Raw genomic sequence first — 19,295 nt, 5'->3', positions numbered from 1 at the left:
ATTTCTCTGTCTCTTTTGCTTGTCTTTGTATCTTTTTTATTAGTCCGTTTGGTTACATGTCTTCTGTGGTCCTTTCCACAAAGTAATGTCTCTTTCTCTCTTTGTCTCTTTCTCTATCTCTATCTCTTTCTCTCTCTTGTTTCTATGTGTCTTCTTTTATTAGTCCGTTTGGTTACATGTCTTCTGTGCTCTGTCTCTTTCTCTCTCTTTCTCTCTGCCTCTCTCTCTCTCTCTCTTTGTCTTTGCCTCTCTCTCTCTCTCTCTCTTGTTTCTGTGTGTCTTCTTTTATTAGCCCGTTTGGTTACATGTCTTTCTGTGGTCCTTTCCACAAAGTAATGTCTTTCTCTCTCTCTGTCTCTGTCTCTCTCTCTCTCTCCGTATCTCTTTCCCCCCCCCCCCTTTCTCTCTCTCCTTTGTATGTGTCTTCTTTTACTAGTCCGTTTGGTTACATGTATAGTCTTTCTGTGTGGAGGCGCAATGGCCCAGTGGTTAGGGCAGCGGACTCGCGGTCGTAGGATCGCGGTTTCGATTCCCAGACCGGGCGTTGTGAGTGTTTATTGAGCGAAAACACCTAAAGAGCTCCACGAGGCTCCGGCAGGGAATGGTGGTGATCCCTGCTGTACTCTTTCACCACAACTTTCTCTCACTCTTACTTCCTGTTTCTGTTGTACCTGTATTTCAAAGGGGCCGGCCTTGTCACTCTGTGTCACGCTGAATATCCCCGAGAACTACGTTAAGGGTACACGTGTCTGTGGAGTGCTCAGCCACTTACACGTTAATTTCACGAGCAGGCTGTTCCGTTGATTCGGATCAACCGGAACCCTCGTCGTCGTAACCGACGGAGTGCTTCCACCACCACCTACAAAGTAATGTCTCTCTCCATCCACCTCTCTCTCTCTCTCTTTCTATCCACACACAAACTTACGACATACCTCAACATACGTCGTTAACTGATTCCCAGACTCGCAACTTAACTCGAAAAATGACGTAACACGAAGAAAACGTTTCAAAGAATTTATTTAGCTTATATTTGATTTTGATACTGATTTGCACATATTTTCACAAGTATTTTATTCGATTTTTACGCTTCTTTGGGTTTTTACGGGTCTTTTAGGTGTTCTTTTGGATCTTTTCGGTTTGAACGGCAGTTTTTTTCTAGCGGTGTCATATGAAATTGTCACCCATAATTATGACCCTAGAATCGATCTATTGCATTTCAATCTATTTTAGGGTTAAGGGTGGGTGAAGGGTATCTTGTTTTCTTCACAAATGTAAATAAACCCAATCTGTTTCTTAAACGAGGGACATATTCATACGGCACAGAATTATTTTTACCTCAATAGACGTCAGTGATTGGTTGAAATTGCAGAAATTGAAGAAAAAAAACAACAAATATCTTAGAAACTATAGAATTTTCTCAATAAAGCCAAGAGAAAAAGATGTTTTATAAACACATTCTACCAGTATACGAAGTTTAAAATTTTTTTAGTTACCTAGAAATTATGTTAAAAACTGCCGTTCAAACCGAAAAGATCCTTTTTGTCACAACGCTATCTATGATGTCACAGTCCACTCTCTTTCGTTTTCAACATACGAGATTCTGTAGTGGCTTTCATTCGTTCACACAAAGCAACCGAAAATACACACGAATGGCTTCTTGAATGAGCAGACAGTGTTTTTGTTGTGTGTTATATTTTTTTCTTTCAATTGTGGACATTACATTCCTCGATCTCAGCATACCAGTTTCAATCCCAGTCAACGCTGCTGTCACCAACACTCCCTGTGCGTCTAAACTGAAAGAAGACTTTATAAAGCTAGCCAGCTAAATAGCCAAGTAGCTAGCTAGGTATATAGCTTGGCAACTAGGTAGCTAGCTAACTCGCTTGCTTACTTTCTTGCTTGCATCAAGCAAGCGATGGTACCTTTAATAGAGGCAGCTAAGAGTATACGGTTAGTAAATCATTTTGCTGTTATTGTTTAACCCCAGGTCAAGCCCGATCCTGCAGAGAACAGTTAAACGGTGGTCCAACCGTAGCCATCTCGTTTTTAGGGGTGGTCACGATTGGACACTACTTAACGTGTCTTTCTTTGACCATCCTACCTTTTATTCAGACTTAGTGTATCTAGCACTACATTATCTAATGTGTCCGTCCTTGTTTAGCCCCAGGTCGGCCCTGATTCAGGAGACTTATTATTAAAGACATTCCAACTGTGACCATCCTACCTTTTATTCAGACTTAGTGTATCTAGGACTACATTATCTAATGTATCCATCCTTGTTTAGCCCCAGGTCGGCCCTGATTCAGGAGACTTATTATTAAAGACATTCCAGCTGTGACCATCCTGCCTTTTATTCAGACTTAGTGTATCTAGGAGTACATTACTTTACATGTCCTTCTTTGTTGTTTAGCCTCAGGTCAGCCCTCATCCGTGAGACCAATGATTGAAAGCCTTGTGAGTGGATTTGGTAGGCAGAAACTGAAAGAAGCCTGTCGTATATATGTATATATATTTGTGTGTGTGTATGTTTGTGTGTCTGTGTTTGTCCCCCTAGCATTGCTTGAAACCGATGCTGGAGTGTTTACGTCCCCGTAACTTAGCAGTTCAGCAAAAGAGACCGATAGAATAAGTACTAGGCTTACAAAGGATAAGTCCTGGGGTCGATTTGCTCGACTAAAGGCGGTGCTCCAGCATGGCCGCAGTCAAATGACTGAAACAAGTACAGGAGAGAAAAATATTTTAACAGATTTAAAATAGACATAGGTCAGTAAGGGGGGCCCTTTTGTAGCCAACAGCTAAATCCCCTTCATCAAATTCCCTAATATCTTTAATCTTTTCCATACCAACCCACCTGAGACTAAGCCCTAGTTTTAAGATACAAACTTACTGCTTTAAAAGGTTTGAATTAAAACCTTCAACCAAAATTTTATGTTAATTTATGTTAATTTATGTACCGAATATCAGCTTAATGATGATGAAAATTCTTGAATAATTAACTAGTCCCCTCCTCCCAAATTCCCGGCCTTGTGCCTATAGTAGAAGGGATTATTTTTATTATTATTATTGAGTGAGAGAGCAGTGCATGTCATCAAAGTGGCACTGGGGTAAAATATACGAAGCCCAGTATACCCATCATGACTACCCGTCTGATAAGGGTACACCAGGCACATGCATCACGACCATACGTGCGTAACATGGTGATCTCATATCAAGATAAACGGCGCATGACCTTGCAGGTGGGGTCCAGTTAGAATTTTCTTCTGGTCGAGTAGCCCATCCTGCTCAAAAGGTCCCTGAATAAGGGTTGTTTAAGGATGTTGAACGAACCACCTGTGTTTCCAAAGGTGAATTATCCAAACCTCTAAGAATTCCTTTCAACACATGGCTATGATGCTCCCCCACTACTTCTGCTCATGATCAGAGATGCACATATTGTCAGCCACTAAGGGATATGGTCAACTGGTTAAGGTCAAACAACAGACTAGCAAACCTGTGGTATTGATCAGAATATTTATGGTAGCATATCTTTTATACTATTATTATTATTATTGAGTGAGAGAGCAGTTCATGCCATCAAAGTGACACTGGGGTAAAATATATGAAGCCCAGTATACCCATCGTGACTACCCGTCTGATAAGGGTACACCAGGCATATGCATCACGACCATATGTGCGTAACATGGTGATCTCATATCAAGATAAACGGCGCATGACCTTGCAGATGGGGGGGCCCAGTTAGAATTTTCTTCTGGTCGAGTAGCCCATCCCGCTCAAAAGGTCCCTGAATAAGGGTTGTTTAAGGATGTTGAACGAACCACCTGTGTTTCCAAAGGTGAATTATCCAAACCTCTGAGAATTCCTTTCAACACATGGCTAAGATGCTCCCCCACTAGTTCTGCTCATGGTCAGAGATGCACATATCGTCAGCCACTAAGGGACATAATCTAATGGTTACGGTCAAAGAGACCCATATTGGAGTACGGGATTCAAGCCTCTTCTCCTTATCTCCTCAAAGACATATAGCATCTCGAAAGAGTCCAGAAGCTGGCTACCCGCATGGTTCATGGTCTCAAAAATTTTTCCTATGAAGAAAGGCTGAGGACGCTCGACCTTTATTCTCTAGAAAAACGCCGCCGCCGTGGTGATCTCATTCTCGCCCACAACATCATAAGCGGAAAGTGTAACCTCTCGAAAGAGCTGTTCTTCACTCCTGCTCCAGAGCATCGGCTGTGGGGTCATTCCGAAAAGCTCTACCTGCGACGGTTTCATCTCAATCGAAGGAGAGGAGCTTTCTCCGTCCGGGTTGCGGATCCGTGGAACAAGCTGCCGGACGAGATGGTGAAGATGCCGACGACCGCTCGGTTCAAAGTCTCCTTTGACCACAAATGGCCTGAACTCTTTACATGAACACCACCCTGTACATAACTCCATGTCCCCCTACATGGCCTTGCTATTTGCTTTTGAGCCAAATTAACTAACTAACTAACTAACTAACTGACAAGCAAATCTGTGGTATTGAGCAGAATATTTGCTGTAGCCCATCTTTTATATTATTATCATTATTGTTGTTGTTATTGTTATTATCATGTTTAGGGTGGTAACATTTATTGAAAAAATGAACTATAAAGTTTTAAATTAAACAGGTTGTAGAAATTTGAAGTTCAGAAATTGAATTCCACTCAGGCCAAGTCTTTGTGCAGCAGCAGTGGTGGTGGTGGTGGTGGTGGTGGTGGTGCTTGCAGTGATGGTGGTAGTGGTTGTGGCAGTGTGGTGTGGTGGTGGTGGTGGTGGTGGTGGTGGTAGTGGTTGTGGTAGTGGTTGTGGCAGTGGGGGTTGTGGTGGTGCTTGCAGTGATGGTGGTAGTGGTTGTGGCAGTGGGGGTGGTGGTGGTGGTGTGGTGGTGGTGGTGGTAGTGGTTGTGGTAGTGGTTGTGGCAGTGGTGGTGGTGGTGGTGGTGCTTGCAGTGATGGTGGTAGTGGTTGTGGCAGTGGTGGTGGTGGTGGTAGTGGTTGTGGTAGTGGTTGTGGCAGTGGGGGGGTGGTGGTGGTGGTGCTGGCAGTTTGGGGTGGAGTGGTGTGGCAGTGGTGGTGGTGGTGGTAGTGGTTGTGGTAGTGGTTGTGGCAGTGGCGGTGGTGGTGGTGGTGGTGCTGGCAGTGATGGTGGTAGTGGTGTGGCAGTGGTGTGGTGGTGGTGGTGGTAGTGGTTGTGGTAGTGTTGTGGCAGTGGTGGTGGTGGTGGTGGTGGTGGTGGTGCTGGCAGTGATGGTGGTAGTGGTTGTGGCAGTGGTGGTGGTGGTGGTGGTGTGGTGTGGTGGTGGTGGTGGTGCTGGCAGTGATGGTGGTAGTGGTTGTGGCAGTGGTGGTGGTTGTGGTGGTGGTGGTGGTGGTGGTAGTGGTTGTGGCAGTGGTTGTGGCAGTGGTGGTGGTGGTGGTGGTGGTGGTGGTGGTGCTGGCAGTGATGGTGGTAGTGGTTGTGGCAGTGGTGGTGGTGGTGGTGGTGGTGCTGGCAGTGATGGTGGTAGTGGTTGTGGCAGTGGGGGTAGCGGTGGCGGCAGCTACTGTTATTGTCAACATCGCTGTTATTACTTACTCATTTGATCGAACAGATAAAAGACATTCCAAATATGACCATCCTGCCTGTTTTATTATGTATTCATTTCTCATTTTCTTTTTCCCCTGAGAACAGTTTCTCATGGACTACATTTTCCAATCTGTCAATTTAGCATTTTTTAGCATTTTTTTTTTCTTTTTTGATACTAGGATATGATTTGAGGGTAATTTGGTTACTATTTCTATCAGGTCTAATGCAATAAATAAAAAATGAACATAGAAATTATATATATATATATATATATGTGTGTGTGTGTGTGTATGTGTGTATATATATCTATATCTATATATATAAAACTGAAATGCGTTTTTACCACTTGGCTTGCTTTCAATGCCACTACGTCCCGTCCGATTCGCTCCAAAATTTACAGGGACATGAGAAGAGCGTAGGCTCGAAATGTAAAAGACTTTTTCTATTCCTGAGCGTTATACTAATACATCTGTTTGTTTTGTACACCACCTGTCTTCGTCTTTTGTTTTTTTCGTAAACTTTCCCTATATATATATACAACAGACTTCTTTCAGTTTCTGTCTACCAAATCCACTCACAAGGCTTTGGTTGGCTTGAGGCTATAGTGGAAGACACTTGCCCAAGGTGCCACACAGTGGGACTGATGCATAATAGGTCAGTGACCTGACAGAATCCTTAGCTCAGCAGCCCAAAATGCTTTGCGCCATTTCATTTGTCTTTATGTTCTGAGTTCAAATTCCACTGAGGTCAGCTTCGCTTTTCATAAGTACCAGTTGAGCTCTGGTGCCAATGTTATCAACTTTCTCCCATTCCCTGAACATGCTGGCCTTGTGCCAAAATTGGAAACCAATATGTGTATGTGTGTGTGTGTGTGTATATATATATATATATATATATATATATATGATGATGATATATATATATGTATATATACACATACACTTTTTGTATACATTCCAACATTGTTGGTTCAGCAAATACCATTTATATGCATGTGTATATATATATATATATATATATTAATGCATTTATACACACACACACACACACACAGCTATATATATATATATATATAATATATATATATATATACACACATTCATTCATACCTACATACATATATATATACGCACACACACATATATACATATACTCATGCATGCACACACGCGCACATACACTTACAAATATGTCTAAGTGTTATGTTCACATTCCAACCATTTATCCTTTAAAACTGATATTTTATATGCCCCGCCCTGCCCCAGGGTGGTGGGTGGGTGTATGTGTAAGTGGTCAGTGGCAGGGAGCTAAGAGCGATAGTGGTAGTAGTGGCATTAACGATGATGATAGTGGCGGCAGCAGTGGTGGTGGTGTCGGTGGTGGTGGTGGTGGTGATGATGATGGTGGTGGCGGCGGCGGTGTTGTGTGTATTTCTTACACACGAAATTGTATGCATGTGTATATCTGAGCATCGGCTTCTGTGTAAGGCTGTATATGTGTTATCATTGTGTGTGTGTGTGTGTGAATGTGTGTATACTCTTTTACTTGTTTCAGTCATTCGACTGCGGGCCATGCTGGAGCACCGCCTTTAGTCAAGCAACTCGACTCCGAGACTTATTCTTTTCGTAAGCCCAGTACTTATTCTATCAGTCTCTTTTTGCCGAACCGCTAGGTAGCGGGGACGTAAACACACCAGCATCGGTAGTCAAGTGATGTTGGAGGGACAAACACAGACACACAAACATACACACACACATACATATATATATACAGTTTCCGTCTACCAAATCCACTCACAAGGCTTTGGTCGGCCCAAGGCTATAGTAGAAGACACTTGCCCAAGGTGCCCCGCAGTGGGACAGAACCCGGAACCATGTGGTTGGTTATCAAGCTACTTACCACACAGCCACTCCTGCACCTATATATATACGACAGGCTTTTTTCAGTTTCCATCTACCAAATCCACTCACAAGGCTTTGGTTGGCCCGAGGCTATAGTAGAAGACACTTGCCCAAGGTGCCACGCAGTGGGACAGAACCCGGAACCATGTGGTTGGTTATCAAGCTACTTACCACACAGCCACTCCTGCACCTATATATATACGACAGGCTTTTTTCAGTTTCCATCTACCAAATCCACTCACAAGGCTTTGGTTGGCCCGAGGCTATAGTAGAAGACACTTGCCCAAGGTGCCACGCAGTGGGACTGAACCCGGAACCATGTGGCTGGTAAACAAGCTACTTACCACACAGCCACTCCTATGTTAAAGATTTGCCTTGCTTGTGTATCTGTATGTGTCTGAGAGACAGAGAGTGAGTGTGAAAGGGAGAGAGAGTGTGTGTGTTAAAGGGGATGAAGGAGAAAGAGGGAGAGAGAGGGGCTGACCTAGAGTTAAAAAGTATTCCAATTGTAAACATCCTGTCCTTTTTCCTACTTGTTGGGGACCCATGTTAAACTTAATCAATGCCTCCTTTGTTTTTAAGATGGAAAGGGTGTGGTTTTTAAGGAAATTTGGCTGTCATTTCTACAAATTCTAAATACTGTGTAGCGGTCTCCCTTCTTGGCTCATATATTGATATATACTCTTTTACTCTTTTACTTGTTTCAGTCATGTGACTGTGGCCACGCTGGAGCATTGCCTTTAGTCGAGCAAATCGACCCGAGGATTTATTCGTTGTCAGCTTAGTACTTATTCTATCGGTCCCTTTTGCCGAACCGCTAGGTTATGGAGATGTAAACACACCAGCATTGGTTGGGGGGGGAGGACAAACACACACATATATTCATACTTCGGGCTTCTTTCAGTTTCCGTCTACCAAATCCACTCACAAGGCTTTGGTCGGCCCGAGGCTATAGCAGAAGACATTTGCCCAAGGTGCCACGCAGTGGGACTGAACCCGGAACCATGTGGTTGGTAAGCAAGCTACTTACCACACAGCCACTCCTACACCTATATATATACACATAGATACATACACACACACACATATATATATATATGATGGGCTTCTTTCAGTTTCCATCTACAAAATCCAATTGCAACGCTTTGGTCAGCCCGAGGCTATAGCAAAAGATACTTGCCCAAGGTGCCAAGCAGTAGGACTGAACCTGAGTGCATGTGGTTAGGAAGTAAGGTTCTTACCACACAGCCACACAGGTGTTTGCTCACAAAAGCAAATGCACCAATTATTATTGGGTTGGTATGAAAGCGAGTTTGTAATCTGGGTATCATAGCATTAGGAAGGACATCCAGCTATAGAAACCAAGCCGAGACTAGACTGGGGCACTTGGTGCAGTCCCTGGCCTTGCTAGTTCCTCTCAAACTGTCCAACCCATGCCAGCATGGAAAAACGGACGTTAAACAGTCACGTCATCGAAATCCCAAAGCTATGAAACAACAACACATGACTGATTCAAATCATCATCATCATCATCATCATCGTTTAACGTCCGCTTTCCATGCTAGCATGGGTTGGACGATTTTGACTGAGGGCTGGCAAAGCCGAGACTAGACTGGGGCACTTGGTGCAGTCTCTGGCCTAGCCAGTTCCTCTCAAATTGTCCAACCCATGCCAACATGGAAAAACGGACGTTAAACAGTCACGTCATCGAAATCCCAAAGCTATGAGACAACAACACATGATTAATTCAAATCATCATCATCATCATCATCATCGTTTAACGTCCGCTTTCCATGCTAGCATGGGTTGGACGATTTTGACTGAGGGCTGGCGAGCCAGATGGCTGCACCAGGCTCCAATCTTGATCTGGCAGAGTTTCTACAGCTGGATGCCCTTCCTAATGCCAACCACTCCAAGAGTATAGTAGGTGCTTTTTACGTGCCTCCGGCACAGGTGCCAGCCTCCTCTGTCTACGGCCATGATCGGTTGGCGCTTTTTACGTGGATGCCCTTCCTAACGCCAACCACTCCGTGAGTGTAGTGGGTGCTTTTTACGTGCCACCGGCACGGAAGCCAGTCAAGGCGGTGCTAGCATCGGCCACGTTCGGATGATGCTTTTTACATGCCACTGGCACAGGGATCACAACTACCTTGAAGGGTTTTAGTCAAACAAATCGACTGTTTCAGATGCATAACATCCCCTTGATTGTGTTGAGAATGATAAAAACTTTTAGAAAACTCTGTGTAGGTCTCTGAGCAGGTATTGCCAAGTGTTCGGCAAAATTTGATGCAGATTCTCTGCTCAACTTTCTCTCTCATTGTCAGTGCAACAATCACACACTACACACCTTCCTTCCAAGCACTGCTGTAAGCAGCGGAAGTAAGCAAGAACATTAAAACTTAGTGCACATGCACAGCAGTGTTCAAGTCAGTCTGTGTCAAGCAGCTTCACTCTCCATCCTTTAGCTTCGTTACTATAGCAACAGTCAGGATACTTATTAATCAGACCATGTGTATATATATATATATATATATATACATATTTATACACCACACACATCATCATCATCATCATCATCATTTAATGTCTGTTTTCCATGCTGGTATGGGTTGGACAGTTTGACAGGAGACTGCATGAAGCTCTTTTGTCTGTTTCAGAATGTTTTCTTATGACAGATGCCCTTCCTAATATCAATAACGTTGCAGAGGAGTGGTTGTGGGGTAAGTAGCTTGCTTCCCAACCACATGGGTTCAATCCCACTCCGGTCTCAGTCCCACTGAGTGGCACCTTGGGCAAGTGTCTTCTACTGTAACCTCGGGCCGACCAAAGCTTTGTGAGTGGATTTGGTAGACAGAAACTGAACGAAGCCCGTCGTGTATATATATATATATATATATATATATATATATATGTGTGTGTGTGTGTGTATATGTGTGTGTGTGTTTGTGTTTGTACCCCCCACATCGCTTGACAACCGATGCTGGTGTGTTTACGTCCCCATAACTCAGCAAAAGAGATCAATAGAATAAGTACTAGTCTTACAGAGAATAAGTCCCGGGGTCGATTTGCTCGACTAAAGGCAGTGCTCTAGCATGGCCACAGTCAAATGACTGAAACAAGTAAACGAGTAAAGAAGAGAGAGAAATGAGTATACTGGGTCTTTTTATACAATATATATATATAATATATATATATATATATACTACACTCTCGGAGTGGTTGGCGTTAGGAAGGGCATCCAGCTGTAGAAACACTGCCAGATCTGACTGGACTGGTGCAGCTTTCGGGCTCCCCAGACCCCAGTTGAACCGTCCAACCCATGCTAGCATGGAAAGCGGACGTTAAATGATGATGATGATGATGATGATGATATGGGCGACCTGCTGTGCTTGAGGAGACTTATTGAGTCAAGTACATCAACATCAAAAAATGAAATGGAAATTGTAGTTGTGATACCTGTGCCGGTGGCACATAAAAAGCACCTACTACACTCAGGGAGTGGTTGGTGTTAGGAAGGGCATCCAGCTGTAGAAACACTGCCAGATCAGGCTGGAATCTGGTGCAGCCTCCTGGCTTCCCAGACCCCGGTCGAACCGTCCAACCCATGCTAGCACATATAAAGCACCTACTACACTCGTGGAGTGGATGGCATTAGGAAGGGCATCCAGCTGTAGAAACACTGCCAGATCAGGCTGGAGCCTGGCGCAGCCTTCTGGCTTCCCAGACCCCGGTCGAACTGTCCAACCCATGCTAGCATGGAAAACGGACGTTAAACGATGATGATGATTTTATATATATATATATATATATATATATATATACACACACACACATACGATACATTCACACACAATTTTCTACATGTGTATATAAATTGCACATACTTCGCAGACTATCACATGGACCACTCCCACACAGTCATGCCAAAACTTAGAACTGCATAAAAAAAAAACAAAACAAAACAAAACACAACCTGTGGAACAGGATGACATACAGACAGACAGAAGTCAGTATGACTTGAAGAAGAAGAAGGTCACGGAGAAAGAAAGACCGACTTAATGAATTAATGAAGAGATAGGTCGAAGAAGAAAGATTAATTAAAGAGGCATGAGGTGGGGGGTAAGCACTTAAAAATTGGAGGGAAATAACGAACTATCTCTCTCTCTATCTATCTATGTACCTGTCTATCTGCCTCTCCATCTCTCTCTCTAGCTATGTACCTGTCTCTCTCTCTATCTATCTATCTATCTATCTCTCCATCTCTCTCTCTCTATCTATGTACCTGTCTATCTGCCTCTCCATCTCTCTCTCTATCTATGTACCTGTCTCTCTGTCTATCTGCCTATCTATCTATCTATCTATCTATCTATCTATCTATCTATCTATCTATCTATCTATATATCTATGTACCTGTCTGCCTATCCATCTCTCTCTCTCTCTCTCTCGGTGTATATGTGTGTGTGTGTGTGTAATTCCCCCTATATTTGTTTTTCTCTCTTTCCCTCACTCTTTTTCTTTACTCCTTATCTCTCCTTCACTTCACATTTCTCTCTCTCTCCCTCTGTCTCTCTCTGTCTCTCTCTCTCTCTCACGCACGCACACCTCTCCTCTCTTTCCCACTCTTTACTATCTATCTAATTCCTTCTCCGTGTTTCTCTGAAGCCTGTTTCACTCTTCATTCTGTTTCATCTCTGCTCTTTTCTCTGCATGTCAGCAAAAGACATCAGCAACAGAGACAGAAACACCGTCTTCTTGCCTCCTCTCCTCCTCCCCTTCCTTCTCCCATTACTCCCCCTTCCTTCTCCCCATTATTTCCCTCACTCCCCTTCCTCCCTGTCCTCGTGCTTTCCCCACTTACCACTCTCTCCTAATCTTCTCTACATCTCTTATCCCCCTCCCTTCATTTGTTGCTCATATTTACCTCTCCTTACTCTCTTCACTCTTTATACTTCCCGGGTCTTTTCCTCTCTCTCTACTCCGCCTACTCTCCCTCGTACACCCTCTCTCTCGGTATCTCTGTATCTCTCTTTTTCTGGGTGATTTTTTTTCACCCTCTCTCTCATTTTCCTACCTCCCCTTCTTTCATTCTTCTTCATCTCTTTTCCTCTTTCTTTCCATCTCTCTTTCTATCTCTCTTCCCTTTTATTTTTTTCTATATATCACTTCCTCCCACTTGCTCTCTTTATTCATTCTCTTTCTCTCTCTCTCTCTCTCTCTCTCTCTCTCCACCTTTCTCTATATATATGCATGCATGCAACTTGTGTGCTAGACTAGAACTTTATTTTACCGACCCCCCAAAAGGATGAAAAAAGCAAAAGGTTAACCTTAGCGACATTTGAACTCTGAACGTAAAGAACCGTAAAAAAATGCCGCTAAGAATTTTACCCGGTGCGCTAATGCGCTAACATTTCACACACACATACACACATATATATTTGTGTGTGTCACTCCTACTCTCTCATATTTGCTCTTTTTCACTCTTCCTTATAATCTTACCATCTCTCTTTCTCTCTCTCTAGGTTTCCCTCTTCCTTATAATCTTATCTCTCTCTTTCTCGCTCCCTTATAATCTTACCATCTCTCTTTTTCTCTCTCTCTCTCTCTCTTCCTTATAATCTTACCATCTCTCTCTTTCTCTCTCTCCCTTATAATCTTACCATCTCTCTCTTCCTTATAATCTTACCATCTCTCTCTTTCTCTCTCTTCCTTATAATCTTACCATCTCTCTCTTTCTCTCTCCCTTATAATCTTACCATCTCTCTCTTTCTAGGTTTCCCCTCTTCCTTATAATCTTACCATCTCTCTCTCTCTCTCTCTCTCTCTCTATCTCTCTAGGTTTCTCCTCTTCCTTTTCCCCGTCCACCTTCTCCCGTTGTCTACCAGCTTCCTCTCAAAACGTCTTCCTTATATGCTCTTTTACTACGCTCTCTCTCTCTCTCTCTCTAATTCATTCATTTTTTCCCCTTCCTCTCTATACTACTATGTTACTACCAAATTTTAAGCCTTAACTCATCCTCCTCCTCTCATTCTTAACATCTTCCTTTCTTCCCCCACCACTCTTTTCCTCTCTTTTTCTCCTATATTATTTTGCTTCTTCTCCATCCATCTTTTACTCTATCAATCTCCTCTATCTCCTCCTCACTATTTGTCCTTTTAATTTCATCCACACTTCTCTCTCCCCGCGTCTGACCCTTCTCTTTAATAACTCTCTATCTTTCTACATCTCTTCTCTACATTACTCTATCTGTCGTTCTCCTTAAGCTCTCCTCCATCTACTCCTCCCACTGTCTACTATACCTTTCTAATTTTTTACACCCTTCACCCTCTCATTATAACATACACCACTACCTCTTCTCTCTTCTCTCTCCATCGCTGTCAGCTTGTCTCCCCCACCCCCACCCTTCCGCATGCTTTCTTTTTTTTTCCCTCTCATTCATTCTTCACCTTTCCCTCCCTTCTCCGTCCATTCTTTTCTTTTCTCCCTTTCCAACTCCTCCCCCTTTCTCTTACCTTCCTTCACATTTGTTTTTTTACCTCCCCCTCTCCCCTCTTTCTTTTAGTCTCCCTTTTCCTCTTTTCCAAAATATCCCCCCCCTCCCCACTTCGACACATCTTCCCCTCACACTAATTTTTCTTTCCCCTCCCTCTCTGTCTCTCTCTTTTCTTTCCCCCCTCTGTGTCTCTCTTTGTCTCCCTCTTTTCTTTCCCCCTCTGTGTCTCTTTGTCTCCCGCTTTTCTTTCCCCCCTCTCTGTCTCTCTCTCTTTGTCTCCCTCTTTTTCTTTCCCCACTCCTCCTCATCCTCCACCCTCTCTCTCTTATAATCACAAAAACCAGTTGCTGAGCTGAGATATTAGCATAAATCTTCCGAGTTTCCATGGAGATGCGCCCTTAGCGCTTCCCACAAGTGCTTCGCCTCCCCCCGTCGCACTCACCTCTCTTAAAACAACTTGTTGTTGTTGTAGCCACTACTATTACTACATACACACGTACACGCACGCACTCTCCTATATACATACACATATATATATACAGAGAGAGAGAGAGAGAGAGCGATATATATATATATATATATACAAACATACACACACACACATCATTCACGCACTTAGTCGGTTTTAAACCATGGAGGATGATGTGCTGCTCAGGTAAGATTCGAACCCGTCTCTGCTGTATTCTCTTTTCCACTTTCTTTTTTGCCTACACGATTGATATCCCTGTCCTTCGCCTCTGCCGTATTGAAATGGGGCCCCTCTCTCTCTGTCCACCCCGTTAATTGGTCCTATGTCGATCGGTCGGTCGGTCGGGATGCTAGCACACCCCTCTTTGCCTCATCTTCTTCATGTCCAGCAATCGCCCTTCATAGAGCATATTTTTTTCAGTGTGACACACCCGATTCAGATAGTCTCTGTGTGTATGTATGACCGGGTATGTGTATATATGTATATATATATAATATGTATGTCTATATAGTATAGATATATATATAGTATGTATGTCTATGTAGTATAGATATATATATATATATATGTATGTATGTGTATATAGTATAGATATATATGTGTATATAGTATAGATATATATGTATATATATATATGTATGTGTATATAGTATAGATATATATGTATATATATATATGTATGTGTATATAGTATAGATATATATGTATATATATAATGTATGTGTATATAGTATAGATATATATGTATATATATAATGTATGTGTATATAGTATAGATATATATGTATATATATAATGTATGTGTATATAGTATAGATATATATGTATATATATAATGTATGTATATAGTATAGATATATATGTATATATATAATGTATGTGTATATAGTATAGATATATGTATCTATATATAACATGTATGTGTATATAGTATAGATATATATATGTATGTATATATAACATGTATATAGTATATATATATATGTGTGTGTGTATATAGTATAGATATATAGTATATATATATATATATATATATTATGTGTGTATATAGTATAGATATATATATATATGTGTGTATATAGTATACATATATTTATGTATGTATATATAACATGTATGTGTATATAGTATAGATATATATATGTATGTATATATAACATGTATGTGTATACAGTATAGATATATATATATATGTATGTATATATAACATGTATGTGTATACAGTATAGATATATATTATATGTATGTATATATAACATGTATGTGTATACAGTATAGATATATATATATGTATGTATATATAACATGTATGTGTATACAGTATAGATATATATGTATGTATATGTAACATGTATGTGTATATAGTATAGATATATATGTATATCTACCCATTGCTGTATAATTATGTTATATATAACGTGTGTGTATATGTATGTACAAGATCGCCAAATTTATAGTAATAATATTCTATAATTATGTGCATGTATGTTGTAAATGAAAGTGTGTAGGAGAGAAAAAATATATATATAACCTACGTGTAACGTTCGATTGTGTGTGTATAATATATATATATATATATATATACATGATATACATTGATGATACATAAATTGTGTATGTACTTGTATATATGACTATGAGTGTGATTGTGTATATGACTGGTTGTGTATATACAATGTGTTAAAAGAAATATCACTATATTAGTATATATGTATAAATTATACGAGAACGTATGTGTGCGTAAACCACGGGAATAGGTGCTTGTGTGTGTATGATGTCTCTGTATTCGTACGTATATATGTGTATATATATATGTATATATATGATGTGTGTGTGTGTGTGTGTATGTATGAATGAAAAATGACATGCTTGTCTAATTGCAGTTATATCAGGGTGGAGACGTTTCCTTTGCTATAAATATATACACTCATACATATATGTATATATATATATGCTGTCTATATATACACTCACACACGTATATATGGTTTGTGTATGTGAACGTGTGTATATATTATGTTTATGTGTATATTTGTGAATATAATTATGGATGTGCGTGTACGGTATAATATATATATATATATATAGTGTAATAAATAAAATATATGCATACATACAAACGTATATGTACGTACCGACATCTACATGTATATATACATGCATATATAAATATATATACGTACAGGACACACATATATATAGATAGATAGATATACACGCATTATGCAGTAATATATACACGTTAATTATATTCATCTATATATATGAATATAATTATAGATGATAACTATTATATATATATATATATATATATATATATAATGGTGTGTGTATATATAGCTACACGTCTACTGTATATAATTATCTCTTGTATGTGTGTATATATATATATATATTAGATATATATATATATATACTCATAAATCTGTTACATATATATTGACAAACACACACACATATATATATATATATATGTGTGCATACATGACATATATATGCCCATATTCACACACATATATATATATATACAATACACACACCCTGTTTTCTACACATCCATCCATTAACAAATGCCGCCTCATCTCTCTGCACAACATGGCCGAATCCACTCCCCTTCCCCCTCTCTTTCATGTTTGTCTCTATCGCATTTCGTCTTTCTCTCTCTTGTCTTTGCTTCTTTCACTCCCCTTGCCTTCTCTCTCATCACTTTCTTTCACCTTTCCCTTAATCTCTCTTATATTCCCCCCTCTCTCTTTCTCTGTCTACCTATCTATATTACCATTTACCTTTATGTTCTCTCTCTCTCTCTGACCTGTCTTTACAACTCTCTCTCTCTCTCTCTCTCTCTCGTCCATGTATCTATCTACATCCTATCTTTCTCTTGTTGATATATCTATCTATCTACAATCTCTCTCTCTCTTGTTGATGTATCTTTCCCCCATCCCCTCTCTCTCTCTCTCTCTCTCTCCAACTCTTTCTCTTTCCTTATTCCTATTATAATTTCTCATCCGACTTAACCTACTCCCCTTTCCCCCTCCCTAATTTCATCTCTAACTATCTAGTCCTCTACACTCCGCCGCCTCTATCTTCTCTCTTACCCTATCTATCTCTCTCTCCATCCTCCATCCCCCTCTCTCTATTTGTTGCTTCTCTCTCTCTCTCCTCACCTCTCACACTGTCGGCCATTCGACTGTGGTTATATGTTTGTTTCTGTTTGATAGAGAAATGGTTGTCGGTTTGGTGTGTGAAAAGGTGTGGTTCTAGTGTTGTTTTGTTAGTGGTGGATTGCAGTGTCTGTGTGGTGTGGTGTCATCTGACGGACCTGTTGTGGTGTGGTGTAACATAGCTTAGCATGTTGCCTTCTGTGACACAGAGCCTCGTTGGACATTACAACCAGCAAGGTGCTCGTTTAACCCCTGGTCGACCCTAACGAGCATGCCTCTCTGTTCAAAGGCATTCTAGCCATCAACCATCTTGTCTTTTACATTTTTTTTTTGTGTGTGACATTAATGTATCTAGAACTACTTTATCCGAAGTGTATATACGTTTTGGGGGCTTCTTTCTCTGTTCTTTTAACACGACACGGCGTGATTTGCGGGAAAACTGGCTGCTATTTCTAGCAGCTCTAACGTTGTGTTGCTTAGGCCCTGTTCGATCTAACCCCAAGATCAAAGGATCTTCCAAACAGCCAGCCGTACGGCGTGATTTACGGGGAAACTGGCTGCTATTACTAGCAGCTTTAACGTTGTGTTGCTTAGACCCTGTTCGATCTAACCCCAAGATCAAAGGATCTTCCAAACAGCCAGCCGTGACCATCCCGGTTTTGTTCTATATCTAGGGAACCTAGGACTGCATCTCTAACGTGTCGCATTCTTAGAATAGGACGTGATTTGAGGGAGATAAAATCGCTATTTCTACCAGCTCTAATTACCATGTAGAGGTTTCCTCCTTGACACACGCATATTAACGTGTGTGTGTGTGTGTGTGTGTACATATAACATAAGGCTGTCATTTGAGAGTGATTTCGCTTCTATTTCTGACATTTGTAGCTACTATGCAGAGTTTTTTTCCGCGTTGACACTTATATTGACATACATATAACAGAACAGTGTGATTTGAGGGAGGTTTGGCTTGTATTTCTACCGTGTCGTGACATCTTTTGCTGTCTCATACACATACCCATACATTAGACAGTTCGGTGTGATTTGAGGGAGATTTGGTCGCTATTTCTAGCAGGCCTCGCTCCCATAAAGAGGTCTCCCTCGTTGACTCATACATACAATCACTCGTACATTGTACAGTAGGGTGTAATTTGAGGGGGATTTGGCTGCTATTTCTACCATATCTAGCTACCATGTACAGCTCTCGCCTTGACATATCTATACGTCTATAAGACAGTGTGATTTGGGGGAGGTTTGGCTGCTATTTCTACCATGTCGTGACATCTTTTGCTGTCTCATACACATACCCATACATTAGACAGTTCGGTGTGATTTGAGGGAGATTTGGTCGCTATTTCTAACAGGCCTCTCTCCCATAAAGAGGTCTCCCTCGTTGACTCATACATACAATCACTCATACATTGTACAGTAGGGTGTAATTTAAGGGGGATTTGACTGCTATTTCTACCATATCTAGCTACCGTGTACAGCTCTCGCCTTGACATATCTATACATCTATAAGACAGTGTGATTTGAGGGAGATTTGGTCGCTATTTCTAACAGGCCTCGCTCCCTCGTTGACTCATATATACAATCACTCGTACATTGTACAGTAGGGTGTAATTTGAGGGGGATTTGGCTGCTATTTCTAACATATCTAGCTACCATGTACAGCTCTCGCCCTGACATACAT

At 41.2% G+C, this 19,295-nt stretch overlaps 1 protein-coding gene across 2 annotated transcripts in view; it reads left to right on the top strand.

The window, feature by feature from the left end:
- Positions 1-1,631: 1,631 nt before the first annotated feature.
- LOC115226693 overlaps positions 1,632-19,295 on the top strand; it is a 117,333-nt gene continuing 99,669 nt past the window's right edge. The window contains exon 1 of one of the 2 annotated variants that reach the window (XM_036515097.1): positions 1,632-1,950. In XM_036515097.1, coding sequence (XP_036370990.1) covers positions 1,916-1,950 — 35 coding nt within the window. In that variant the 5' untranslated portion in view covers positions 1,632-1,915. Of the gene's footprint in view, positions 1,951-14,337; positions 14,628-19,295 lie in introns of those variants that run through there. The other variant, XM_029797710.2, reaches the window with a different exon arrangement.

The sequence above is a fragment of the Octopus sinensis genome, linkage group LG30 (assembly GCF_006345805.1).
Source record: "Octopus sinensis linkage group LG30, ASM634580v1, whole genome shotgun sequence".
NCBI classification, from domain to species: Eukaryota; Metazoa; Mollusca; class Cephalopoda; order Octopoda; family Octopodidae; genus Octopus; species Octopus sinensis.
The sequence above is the reverse complement of the archived record's forward strand: the minus strand, read 5'-3'. Positions and strand labels throughout refer to the sequence as shown.